The sequence below is a fragment of the Hydra vulgaris genome, chromosome 10 (genome assembly GCF_038396675.1).
Source record: "Hydra vulgaris chromosome 10, alternate assembly HydraT2T_AEP".
In the NCBI taxonomy this organism is placed as follows: Eukaryota; Metazoa; Cnidaria; class Hydrozoa; order Anthoathecata; family Hydridae; genus Hydra; species Hydra vulgaris.
Window position 1 is genome coordinate 7900001 of NC_088929.1, and position 14315 is coordinate 7914315.

The 14315-nt window shown below is 27.7% G+C and overlaps 1 protein-coding gene across 2 annotated transcripts in view; it reads left to right on the plus strand.

Moving 5' to 3' along the window:
• LOC100211252 (SMC5-SMC6 complex localization factor protein 1) overlaps positions 1-14315 on the plus strand; it is an 88553-nt gene that overhangs the window by 35868 nt on the left and 38370 nt on the right. The window contains exons 8-13 of one of the 2 annotated variants that reach the window (XM_065807186.1): positions 6118-6299; positions 6566-6604; positions 9324-9404; positions 10047-10206; positions 10294-10602; positions 14033-14182. In XM_065807186.1, coding sequence (XP_065663258.1) covers positions 6118-6299; positions 6566-6604; positions 9324-9404; positions 10047-10206; positions 10294-10602; positions 14033-14182 — 921 coding nt within the window. The remainder of the gene's footprint in view (positions 1-6117; positions 6300-6565; positions 6605-9323; positions 9405-10046; positions 10207-10293; positions 10603-14032; positions 14183-14315) is intronic. The other variant, XM_065807187.1, reaches the window with a different exon arrangement.

Here is a 14315-nt window from a genome sequence, read left to right on the forward strand (position 1 = left end):
CTACAGTAAAGCTGAATGGGATTCTTTCCGTGATTTTCTTCATGATGGCCCTTGGGTAGAAATCTTTAGTCTTCCTGTCGACAAATGTGCTTCTTACATAACCTCGTTTATTCAGGCTGGCATGGAATCTTTTGTTCCCTCTCGATGATTCCAGGTCAAGCCTCACTCTCCTCCATGGTTTTCCTTACACTGTGCTGCTGCGATTGCCAATCAAAACCGTTACTTCCATATTTATAAGCAAAACTTATAAATATGTTACTTCCATATTTATAAGATATGAATATGTATATATAAATATGTATATATAAATATGTTATATAAATATAAATATGTATATATAAATATGTTACTTCCATATAAATATGTATATATAAATATGTTACTTCCATATTTATAAGATTATGTTACTTCCATATTTATTAAATATGTTACTTCCATATTTATAAACTTATAAATATGTTACTTCCATATTTATATTTATTCCGTTACTTCCATATTTATAAGCAATTCTCCAGAAAACAGACGTCTGTTTATTACTGCTAGAAACCATTGTAAAAAGGTTTTGTCTAACACCAAAGCCCGCTATTCTCAGGTCATGAAATCTTGTATCTTATCTCAAAAATTAGGCTCTCGTGACTTCTGGAGAATCTTTAATAGGATTAATAATAAGGGCAAATCTTCAATTCCACCTCTCTTGTATGGTTCAGACTTTGTCACCTCACCTAAAGACAAAGCTGAATTGTTTGCTAAAAACTTTTCATCAATATCATCTCTTGATTCCACTAGTTGCGTTCTACCTGATATTGCTAACAAACAGGTTGATCCATTACTTGACATTTGTATCACTCCAGATTCAGTATCTAAAGTGATTTCCTGCCTAGATTCTTCTACAGCTTGTGGCCCGGACAACATACCTGTTATTGTCTTGCAGAAGTGTTCTCCGGAGCTGTTATCTATACTCTCAAAACTATTCAACAAGTGCTTTACAGAGTCTTGTTTTCCAGCCTGCTGAAAAGTGGCATCTGTTATCCCTATCTTCAAAAATTCTGTAGTGCGATCTGATTCGTCAAACTACCATCCCATTAGTCTTCTTCCTATCATAAGCAAGGTTTTTGAATCTTTAATTAATAAACACTTAATTTCTCATCTTGAATCTAATAACTTACTTTCTGACCATCATTATCAGTGGTATACACTGGATTTTTAGATGTTTGAGTTTTGACACTTACAGTCATTGTGCAAACTCCAAACTTTTGTATGTTCATGCTAATATCAAAAGAGAATGTTTTGCAAAGAATTGGGGTGATTGGAGCTTGGGAACAAAAAAACCTAATTTTTCGGCCCACCCAGCCCTTAATGTGGGAGCAACAAGTTTATAAAGTATTTTCTTTACTATTTTTGTCTAAATTTATATTCATCAACAAATTTCAAGTTTCATGCAATAATCTCTTATTTTTCAAAAACTATGATCATAAAAAGTTTTAACCCCCCTCAATTTGAGGGGGCTGTAAAGATTGCAGGATCATAAAAACTGAACTCTGAGAGACTATTGCATGAAACTTGAAATTTGTTGATGAATATGAATTTAAATAAAAATAGTGAAGAAAATATTTTATAAATTTGTTGCTCCCATGTTAAGGGTTGGGTGGGCCCAAAAATTAGGGTTTTTTTGTTCCCAAGCTCCAATCACCCTAATTCTTTGCAATACATTCTTTTTTTATATAAGCATAAACATACAAAAGTTTGGAGTTTGCACAATGCCTGTAAGTGTCAAAACTCAAACATCTAAAATTCCAGTGCACACCACTGAGTATGGATTTCGATCTTCTCGTTCTACTGCTGATTTGCCAACAGTAATAACTGATAGGTTTTATTGTGCATTAGATAAAGGTGGAGAGGTTAAGGCCATCACTCTTGACATTTCAAAAGCTTTTGATAAAGTTTGGCAAACTGGTCTTCTCCATAAGCTTTCTTCTTATGGTGTATCTGGCATTATCTTTAAGATTATTGAATCCTTCTTTTCCAATCGTAGAATAAAAGTTGTCCTCAATGGACAGCACTTATTCTGTAACTTCAGGGGTTCCTCAAGGTTCTATCCTTGGCTCTTTAGTCTTTTTAATTTACATTAACGGTATTCCATATATTCTCACATCTAAGGTGGCATTGTTTGCTGATGATACTACCATTTATTCTTGTCATGATTAGAAACCAACACTCTCTGATTGCTTGGAGGGGGATTTGAGCTTGAAAAGGATCTCACTTCTGCTACAGCATGGGGCTCACAGTGGCTGGTGAACTTTAAAGATAAAACTCAATAATTTTCAACCAATCGTTATCGCAATAATTTAGATCTTTCTATATTCATGAACGGTGATGTACTCGATGAGTCATCTACTCTTCAGCTACAAGGATTAAATCTTACTTCCAATCTTTCTTGGAAACCATATATCAAATCAGTTGCAAAATTAGCATCTGCTAAGGTTACATCTTTTTATCAAGCTCGACAATTTCTTACTTCGGATTCTATTCTATATCTCTATTAATCTCAAATCTGGCCTTGTATGGAATACTGTTGCCATATTTGGGGCGGATCATCTAATGATGCCCTTCCTCTTTTAGACAAGGTGCAAAAATGCATTGTAAACACTGTTGGACCTGCTCTTGCAGCCAACCTTCAACCATTATCACATCGTCGTAATGTTGCTTCTCTTTCTCTTTCTACAAATACTATAATGGGCACTGCTCTAAAGAGCTAGCATCTCTTGTGCCATCTACTAAAATTTATTCTCGTGTTACTCGTCATTCAATTAAGTCTTATCCTTTTTCTGCGACTGTTCCTACGTGCTCCAAAAAGCGCTTATTCGTCTAGTTTTTTTCCTCGAACATCAGTTCTTTGGAATTCACTTCCTTCATCTTGCTTTCCTAATTCATGTAATTTGCAATCCTTTAAGTAGTCCGTCAATCGTTATCTTGCTTTATAATCTTCATCTTTTCTCTTCTAGTAGCTTTCAACTTTAATTAGTGGTTGCCTGCAGCCTTGTTGGAAGCAAAGATGTTTAAAAATGTATATATATATATATATATATATATATATATATATATATATATATATATATATATATATATATATATATATTTATATATATATATATATATATATATATATATATATATATATATATATATATATATATAAATATATATATATATGTGTAAAAAATAAGAATATAATAAAAATAAAAAAAAATAACTATAATTAAAGTGATTGTTGTTTACATCCAAGGTACATTAGCCATTATTTATTGGCATGTTTAAATTAATAAATATCTTTTTTTCGAAACATTTATTCATTTTCTTTGAAAAAGATAAAAATAAAAACCTAATAAAACTGTTAGATATGATTTTAAAAAATTTATATATAAAGCATGTGTTTTCCATTATATTTGTATACATATATATACATATATTAAAATTATATATATGTATGTATTTATATATATGAATATATATATGCATAACATATATATATATATACTTATATTATATATATATATATAATATATGTCTGTGTGTAATTATATATATATATATATATATATAATATATGTCTGTGTGTATAATATATATATATATATATATATATATATATATATATATATATATATATATATATATATATATATATATATATATATATATATATATATATATATATATATATATATATATATATATATATATATATATTATAAGTTTTAATAGAAATTTGTCTAAATAAATATATATTTATTATTCTTTAAATTTATGTTTATTATAACAAAAATCAAAGATTGTAAAGATCGGTTATAAAGTAGAATGTTCTATAATTAAATGTTATTTTAGATAGTTTTAGTAAATTTAAATTAATAAATTAACAAATTAGTAAATTTAAAATTTAGTTACTCAATTTGTATAATGAAAGTGTTGGAATTTGAAGCCACAAACGCCGGCCTAGTGTTGGCTTCTTATCAAGACAAGAATAAATGGTAGTATCATGAACAAACAATGCCACCTTAGATGTGAGAATGTATGGAAGATCATTAATGTAAATTAAAAAGAGCATAGGCACAAGGATACAATCTTGATGAACCTCTGAAGTGACAGGATACAAAGAAGAGTGCTGTCCATCTAGGACAACTTTAATACTACAGTTGGTAAAGAAAGATTCAATAATCTTAAAGACATTACCTGATACCCTGTAAGAAGAAATCTTTTAGAGAAGACCAGCATGTCAAACTTTATCAAAAGCTTTAGAAATGTCAAGAGTGATATCCTTTATCTCTCCATATCTATCTAATGCACGCCAAAACCTATCGGTTATTACTGTTAGCAAATCAATACTCTGGTAGGCACTTGTTAAGTCGTTTTGAAAGTATAGATGACAGCTCTGGAGAACACTTCTGCAAGACTATAACAGGTATGCTTTTTGGACCACAAGCTGTAGAAGAGTCTATGCAGAAAATTACTTTAGACACAAAAGCTGGAGTGATACAAATGTCAAACAAGGGATCAACCTGTTTGTTGGCGATATCAAGAAATTAGAATTTATTAGAACAAGACTAGTGGAATTGATGGTATTGACGAAAAGTTCTTTGCAAACAATTTAGCTTTGTCTTTAGGTGAGGTGACAAAATCTGAACCATACAAGAGAGTTAAAACAACAGATTTGCCCTTATTATAGATATTGTTAAATATTCTCCAGAAGTCACGAAAGCCTATGTTTTGAGATAAAATGCTTTAAGACTTGACTTGGAATCATCAAGATGGAATCACAGAAAGAGTCCCGGTCAGCTTTAAGGTAGTTGTAAGAGGTGCAATTATAAGGGGATTCTGATGATAAAGAAGAAGTTTAGAGAAATTTTGTGTGTGTAGTGTATAGCAAAGAATTTGTATTGAAAAAGTTAAGCACCAAGCAGGTTCAGTGGACCTATTTCATTTTGTTATGCATGTAGCCCATTTGTCATCTTTATTACTTAATCCAATATATTTGCAATACTCCTAAAGAAGCCTTTAATCTAACTAAAATCTTTAAATATCTCATCTAAAATATAACACTCAGTAATTTATGTTTCAATTGCTTCAAACTGTACTTGAGATATGAGTTAGCTATGAACTATGGTTACTGATGCTCTCCAGGCTGTCATACTTTTCAAGTAAATTTAATGTTTATGAGAAAAAAACATCCCCACTATCACCAACAACAGGTACTGTTCTGTGTTCCGATTAGATCCCTTAGGATTTACCATCCCCATGTTTAAAAGTAAGGAGATGTTCTGCATTAACATGGTTTATTATGAAATTTTTCCCTTAAGATAATTTAATTTTTTTTTTTCAGTATATCATGTATTTTTATTTTGCTTTCCATCTAAACCAATGCAAAATAAGTGTATTTTCTCTTCTGAATTTGCATCTTTCTTAAAATTACTTTTTTAAGCTCTGTCTAATTGACATTTATTGATTAGAATGCTGTGTCAACATCTGGTAACAACAAATCTTTGATATTATGGAGCAAGGCATTTTCAAAGAAAAAAGTATTTTGAAAACTTTAAAAACTAAAAAAATTGTTTCTTTTGCTACATTACTTTTTCTAGTTTAGCAATCTAAATATACTTTTTTTTTTCTATACAATATTTATCTTAGAATATGTCTCATAGAGTTACCAAGGATTAACTATTTTCCATATCATGATCACTTTTCTACTATAATTTTTACAATTATGCTAAAATTTATACAATAATTATTATGCTAATATAATTATGCTGAAACCTTTCCAATAACTATTACACAGATATAAAAAGCTTAAATATTCTTGTGTGGGCATTATTACAAATTATTTGTGTGTCTATATTATCAAACTTCTGCTTCTTAAATTGACCTGTTTTAATACTCAGTATTAAGAAAAAAACACAATACTGCTATAAAGTATATACATTTTTCTATTAAAGTTGTTTTTCGCCAATTTAAATCATGCCATTCAACTCAGGCTTTATGAATACACAGAAAAAATGAAATACTGAATAAAAAATAAAACATTCATTTGTACCATATACCCTAATATTCACTTCCCATTTTTTTTAGCATGAAACTAATGTCTCAATTAGTACAGATGCATCTTGTGTATTACTAAATATATTGTTACTGCATCCTATTTCAAAAATTCCAGATGTTTATGATTTGGCTTTACAAAAACCTACTCAAGACAAGCTTGGCAGTGTATCTGGTACTGTTACCTCATGGCAATTTGTTTTAGAAATTTTTACGTAAGTTTTTTTCTTTGCTTTAACCGATTATTTGATCATTATATATATAATGTATAGTTACAACCAATTTCAACCCATAAAACCATCTTCAATGTTTTATTTTATTATTTAAATATTTTTACCAGAACTTTTATGGAAGGCATCTTAAAATGAATACATTATAACAGTATGAAAAGCAGTGTTTAATAATGAAAAGCGTATCCTATATAAGTATTTGTGAGCAACAATAATAATAACATTTACATTTTGATTTTTTTTTTTTACAGAAATGCAACTAATTGTATTCAATCAGAAACTGATGAAAGGTGACTTCTATATTTTATTTAATACTTTACATAACGCATTTCACAAATTATTTTTTGTGTTACTAACTCTTATAAATACTCTTATACAAACAAATCATTGATGAATATTCAAAATATTTAAAATCAGTTTTTGGCCTAAAATTTATTTAGAAGTGGTACACATCTGCTTAAAAATATTAAACTTCTTAAAAATATTAAATTTGATTTCATAGAGAATTTTAATTAAAACATGTAGCTGTATTTATGTATCTTTTAATGTGTTCAAATTTATTTTAAGTATTTCTAAATTGAAATTGAAATTTTTTAAATATTTTTTTGTTGTTGCTTTTTTTACTCTTTTGTCATTTGCAGATTCTTTTTTTCAATCAAGTTTTAATAAATAGATAAAGGTTTTCAGCCCTTAGAATTAGGGTTGGCTTTCAAAAATGTCAACTTAACTGCTGACCTAAAAGTATATGAGGTCCACAAATTTTTGTCAACCTTGTTTCTATGTTGTTATGGTGAAGCGTTTGTAATAAAGATTTTCTGCCGATCTGACTTTTTTTGCTTTCTTTTTTATTTTTAATGCAATGTGATTGGGTGTTTTATTAGCAGTTCTAAAAAAATGAAGTTTTAATCACATGTTCAACTCGTTTGTTCAGTCTTATTTTGAATATAAGAAAAGAGTTTGTATATTTTTACTATACTGTAAACAGTATATATTTCATGTGTGGAATCATTTTTTTAATTTATTGAAACATTTCATGATTACGTTATCTGAATAACTGCTGTAAATTAGCTTTAGTGAGCCTTCGATGAAAAGTGTTGAATGATTTTTTCATAGAGATGCTTTCTTAGTGGTTTTATTTTGTCCATATTAATTTTTGATGAATTTATTTGTGTACATTAATTAGAATCACATTTTCTTATTATGATGACATAATGATGGTTTTTATTATGATTTTATTTTTTAAGAAGCAAAAAAATGCCATATACACCTAGAGTAAAAATTTTTTTACTAGAAACTGTATCTAGAGGTATCTCGGATAGAGATCTCCAGGCCTGATTTGTATATTATCTGGTGTCTGGTATCAGGCCCGATAATAAAATAACCTGGATGGCTATGCCAAATATTTAATGTTAATAAATAATAAAAAAAAAACTTGTTTGAACTATTGCTGCAGTCGTAAAGATACCCAGTTTAGACCTGATTTGGTCTAACCAAACCATTTGGTAATTAACAGAATAAGAGAACAGAAGTCTTAAAGTGTTAATCTTTTAAAATAGTCTAATGTTGACTCTAAAAATTTTAGTTGACTCTAAAAAATTTTGTTCAAGTTATTTAGTTCAAATAAATAAGATTTAACTGTGCATAAGAAATGCAGACTTTGTAATTATTTTTAATTAATTACATTTGATAATTAAAACTTGAAACAAATTTTATGAATTATTTATTAAATTATATAAGTGGTATTATTTATACATAGTAAATAAATGAATTTACTTACTATGTATAAATAATACCATTTCTTCACATTGAGGTAATAGCCTGTGACGCTTTTTCTCAAAATATTTCCATATTTAGAAGGTGCTAGTGATGTTAATAGTTTAAGGTTTAGTTCTTTTAGCAGTATATGTACCAACCATTTAGTATTACTAATACTAATTGGTTGGTTATCTAAAAAAATCATCATAGCTATTTTTTTATGTATTCGCTTTGAATTTTTATCAATAATATGCTATATCATTTTGATGAATACTTTAATTGAAATTAACTTTAAATGTGAAATTAAAAAGCAAATGTCTAAACATTTGTTTTTTCATTTCATAAATTTTCTTTACAACTAACATGCTACCCTAGAACAATCTTGTGGAGTTAAATATATCGAAGGTTAAATTTTTTTTTTCGTTTCTTTTTCATACAATTTTGAATGAAATTTTTTGACAAGCTGTTGTCGATTCAGAGGGCTGATCTTTTTTTAAAAAGTTTTCAAACAAAACTTTTTGTTATACAATGTTTACTGTGGCGAAATTTTAAAATATTTGACAAAATACACATTGGTTTTGAAATGAAAACATTTGTCTGTAGATACAAATATCTAAGCAAATATCCGGGTTTTGATTATCCGGTTATCTGTTATATATTAAAAAACCATATTTTCCAATATGGTTTTTTAAATTTGGGTTCTTAACTTAGATATTTTTAAGTGCATATTTACTTTTAAGTGTATGTTTTATTTTGATATTTAACCTATTTGGTATCCACACATCATTACTTTAAAATAATATAATAATAAAAAATAATATAATAATTAAAATAATAAAATATTGTTTCATAAATATAGTATTAGATTATTAAATATATGTATATGTATATATATATATATATATATATATATATATATATATATATATATATATATATATATATATATATATATATATATATGTATATATACAGCCCAAACTTTGCCATTAACTTTTCTTTTAAAGCTCAGTTTATTGAAGATGGTAGTAAAGTTTTCTGAATTTGGTTGATGAGAGCTTCAAAACTCAATTTAATGAGACTGGTAGGGGTTTTCTGAACTCTGATGATGATGAAGAGGATGTGTGAAAGAAATACAAATTTGTACCTGCATTGGTTCCCTCCTCCGACTCCTAAGAGCTTGCTTAGTTCCTTTCACTAGAATAGTTTTTTTGTTTTGTTTATTATTATTTAGTGTTTTATTTTTTTTTATAGCTTATGGGAACTCAAGTTGCAACCAGTTAGGTTTATTACTTTGATGATGGAGCGTGATCTTTTTCATGTTTTTCCTTATGGGTGAGTTTTACTTTTGCAGTGAATGCTTATCAAGTAAGAAAAAAGTATTAAGTTTATTTCTACATTATTTATAATTCATAATAATTTGAACAATTGCAAAAGTTTACAAATATATCAAAAATTTTCTTTATCTCAAGTTCTTGAGATATGCAACTGTTCTTGAGATATGGTTAATAGAGTTTTGATTTTGTTTGTGTTGAGTACAACCTAATAATTCAAAGCTCTGAATACTCTGGAATCAATAAAAGTACTTTGTTTATTAAATTTGTAATCAAAAACTTTTAATTTTACAAACAATTTTTTTGTAAAATTACAAATTTTCAAAATAAAGGTTGTAATCTAAAATGAAGTCTCAAACTTTTTTACCAAAAAATTTAGAGATAGACATTATTTAATAAAAAATAACAATTACTAATAACTTATATACTTATGTTAAATATATACTTATATTAATGAATTTTAAATAAAAACTATAAATATTTTAACTTAAAATGTATTATGTATATAAATTGTGAAAAGTGAAGTAAACAAAATAAATTAAAAATAAGGACATGTTCTTTTTATGCTAAAAAATCAATTAAAAGTTATCAACTTTTCTAAAACTGAGTTATGATTAGATTTTGATGATATTTGTTTGTTTAGCTTTGAGAATTCTGCAACTTCAAAAAGCTTGGAAAATCTTCGTAAGTTACTAGTGTGGAGAGTGTTTTGGCAAAATTCAACTGAAATAAATATTAATTCTAATGTTAAAGATCTTTTACACTTGGTGTTTCATTTAGTTATAAGCAATCAAGTAATGCAGGTGATTATTTTAATTATCATTAATGATTTTTATTGTTATTTCATTAAATGGTTTCCTCACATTAATCATTCCATTCAAATTTTGTAGGAACGCATGATTTTAAAAGAATCTTTGATCATTCTTTCCTTAGTTGCACGTTGCTGTTTAATTTCAGACATGATTAAATATACAACCTTCTTTGGGCGCATGTGTTTTAATTTAATTCATGAAATCCAATCTAAATGTGATCAGAATATATCTTCAAACATTTCTTTTAAGTTGTTGGAATCTTTTTTTCCCTACTTACAACCAAATTGGTTATCTGGTCGTATAATTGATTATATGCTTCAAAGATATGACTGTTCATTTGTAATGAAAAAAGATTTATTAAAGTCACCTTTATCAATGGAAAAGATTGTAAGTGTTGTTTTTATCTTTTTGTGAATTTAGAAAATATTATTTGAAAGATGAGTTATGTATAATGTAACTATATTGTTTTACACTATAATAAACTTAAAACTTATAATAATTTGAAACTCTGTAAAAATTCAACAATATCCTTGCACTCCAAAATTTGATAAAAAGCCATAGTTTTGAGTTTCAGTTACAAAAAAAAGTTTCTTCAAATTGGTATTTATTTTTAAATTAAAGTTCTTCATTAATATTTTTCATAAAAAAAACACTGAGCAAGTCTTTGAAACTCCAATATTAAAACTTCCCCTAATAAAACCTAAAACTCCTATAAAACATTAAACTCCCCAAATAAATATAACTCTCATAAATTATAAAACTCCCTTAATAAATATAAAACTAAAAATTCTATAATAAAACTCCCATATTACAACTTTTAATAATAAAACATAAATCTTCCATTAAAAATATAACTCATATTTTCCATTAACAGCCAATTCCATTAACAGCCAAAGACTTGGTTTAAAGATCTAACTATATAAGCATGAACAAATGTCAGGGGCTATTCTAGATCCTTTTTGACAGCGTTGAATGTATTTGGGGAACATTTGGAACAGAATGGGGGTTGCCACCGCCCAAATTATTTTCCCATGTATGTATGTATTTATGTATGTATATTGTAAGTGATCGGGGTCCCAAAAATAGAACTTTTTACAAACCTGGTGCCTGCCCCGGCAAAACTATATGATTTAGCAGGGTTTGATAGCTATTAGTGATCAACCGAAATTCTGTTTCAATATCAGTTTCAGCTGAAGTTTCAATTTCAACCAATACCAAAATTTCAGTATTGGTTCGAAAAATAAATTTGGTAAAAACTAAAAGTTCGTTTGAAAAACATACCGAAAACCAGTATTTATCTAATTTAGAAAAACAGTTAATTTTTAGAATTTTCACAAAATACCTCAAAAAAATCTTGTTTTGCAGAGAAAATCTGCCAGTTGTTAAATTTCCCTATTAATTTGTATTGCCTACTTATGTATTAAATCTCAATTTGGGATACACATGTAATTAATTTTAACATAATATGAGTATAAAAAAACAGCAAATGTTGTTTTTTCTAAATTGCATTTTTAAATAAGTTTTTCTAATAAAATAAATTTTGACTAGCCGAAATTTAGGTATTGGTTATGGTAAAATATTTGCCAAAATTTCGGTTTCGGTTTTGACACTAAATTTGAGTACCCAAAATTTTGGTTGAATTCGGTTTCGGCTTTTTTTTGGTTTTGGTCGATCACTAATAGCTATGGCTATGAAAAAATTAATAATACTTTATTTATTAATTATATGTTTTTTAACGCGCGCTTTAACACAATAACAATTTTAATCGTCATCTGTCTTAAATTACTGCCATAAAACATTATTTATTGCTTTAAAAGCTGTCTGTTTTATGCTCTGTTATGCATTGATGATTTTAAAAAAAAAAAAATTATTTTTACTTTACATAGCCATTATATATAAAAAATTTAATGTTTGTTATTATTACTATTATTAATACTGGGCACATCAGTTTATATTTTAAAGAATGTTACTTAATTTGTATTACCTGAGGCAATATTTATTTCCTTTATTTCAACGCAACAAAGACATTTCTTTTTAAGTGGCATAGTTTTATAATATCCATATTTACATCATTGTTCAGCGCCAACACTTAAACGGCTTAACTTTGACGTTTTAGCAATATCAAAGTTCATATTTTCAAAGCTGATGCGGTTTTCAACTATTTTGTTTCTTTTATCCATACAGATTTTTTTAGTATTTTTTTTAAGAGGTTCAAATCGGTATGGAGTTGCCGACATTTTAAAAAAATTATCAAAATTATTTTTTACAGTAGGGGAGACCGGGGCTAGTTGGCTGCAGGGGTAAGTTGACGAACTGCGTTTATCTTTAGAGCCTTTCACGAGAAAGTGACAAAAATTACTCAGAAACTTCCTTAATGACCATTTCATCATTCACTGTAGTATTGTCAGGATTCGCGCATGCGCATGGGAGATATTGAGATTTATGCGTTTTTTGGACAAAAACGTAACTTTAGAACATCGCTTCCTTTTTACTTTACAAAGAAAATATTTAGTCGTATGAAAAAAAAATTATTCTAAAAGTTCCAGTCACAATTGGTTTACTATATTCAGTCAGACTTTTTTTTCAAAGCTGCCGTTTTTCAGGATCTATAGACTGTTTATTAAAAAAAATGCTTTTGGGGTAAGTTGACAAATTTTTCACGGGGTAAGTTGGCTCATAGCATTTACTATGGAAAAAAATATTTATTTTTATAAAATTATTTTTTTTTATTTTTTTTTTTTTTAACAATATTGAAAATATATATTCTTACAAAAAAATTAAAAAAAAATTTTTTTTAGTTTTTTTTTCCACAGATAAAAGGTGGGTTACTGTTTGGCTTTTATACGGACTAATATTTGGTACCAGCTAGAAGTAATATTAAATTTTGGGATAAAATTGTTGCAAAAATTAATTTAAAAAAATTTCTATTAACTTTGCACTTAATAGCGTAGTAATAATCATTTTTATAGTTTGCGCCAACATAACCCCTGGGGGGGTAAGTTTGCGCAGTTGGGGGGGTAAATTGGTAAGTTGGTGGGGTAACTTACCCCACCACGGGGTAAGTTGGCGCAAATTTTTTTTTTTTTTGAGGGTCCGGAAAGGCCCCAAGAATTTTTTTTGTAAATGAATGCAAATTTTATAAGATACCCTAATCCATACTCTTTAAGAATACACTTTAATATTTTTAAAAAAATGTACTGTTAAGGCTACAGAGCTCATAAAGTAAAAACCGAGCCAACTAGCCCCGGTCTCCCCTAAACATTAGCTTATCTCATTTTGACTCTCGTGAACACATTTTGATAGAGTGTTTCAGTTTTGTTGTAGTTGTTTTCTTAATGAAATTTTTTTATTTTTTATTTTGGATGACTATTTATCAGGGATTTCCTTTTCTGGATATTTTCAGAATTCCGGATATTTTTTTCAACTTTTAGTTTTTTTCCGGATATCTAAATCATTTTCTATACATACATGCTTAGATATTACATATTTGTTTTTTAAGCTTTTTCACTCATCACTCTTGAAGAAATAAAGAAAAGTTTGAAAAAAAAGAAACAACTCAGTTAAAAGCAAAATTAAGAGGAAAATAAGGGAAAATACATTCCGAATACTTTACCCAAACAATTTTTTGAATTTTTAAAATATTACCTGGATGATCTATGATTTATACTGGCTATATAAAAGGGATTTATGCAAGGTTAATTAACTTTCATGGCCTTCCATTATTCTTTTTAACCTCCTGGCTCATGTTGGAGAGCTTCATATAACTGTAAATAAAACTGTTAAGCTGGAGAATAAACTATTTAAAGCTCTGAATTAGAGCTGGGATGAAGTTGATGCAAACAATGAGGTGGTCCTGTTGCAATTTAATCACCAAAATATTAAGGGCATCTGGTCGGAGAAGCAAGCTCCATTAGTGCCTCAAATTTGTAGGAAACTGATAGTCCATAAAAAGTTAAGAAATAGTAAGGTAAGAATAAAATTATATCATTTTAAAATACTTTTATGCTAAAACAAAATACATAAGTTTCTAATTAAGTGTTTAAATTATTTATAATTAGACTTTTGAGAATAGCTGAGATTATTGTAAATTTGTGGAAAAA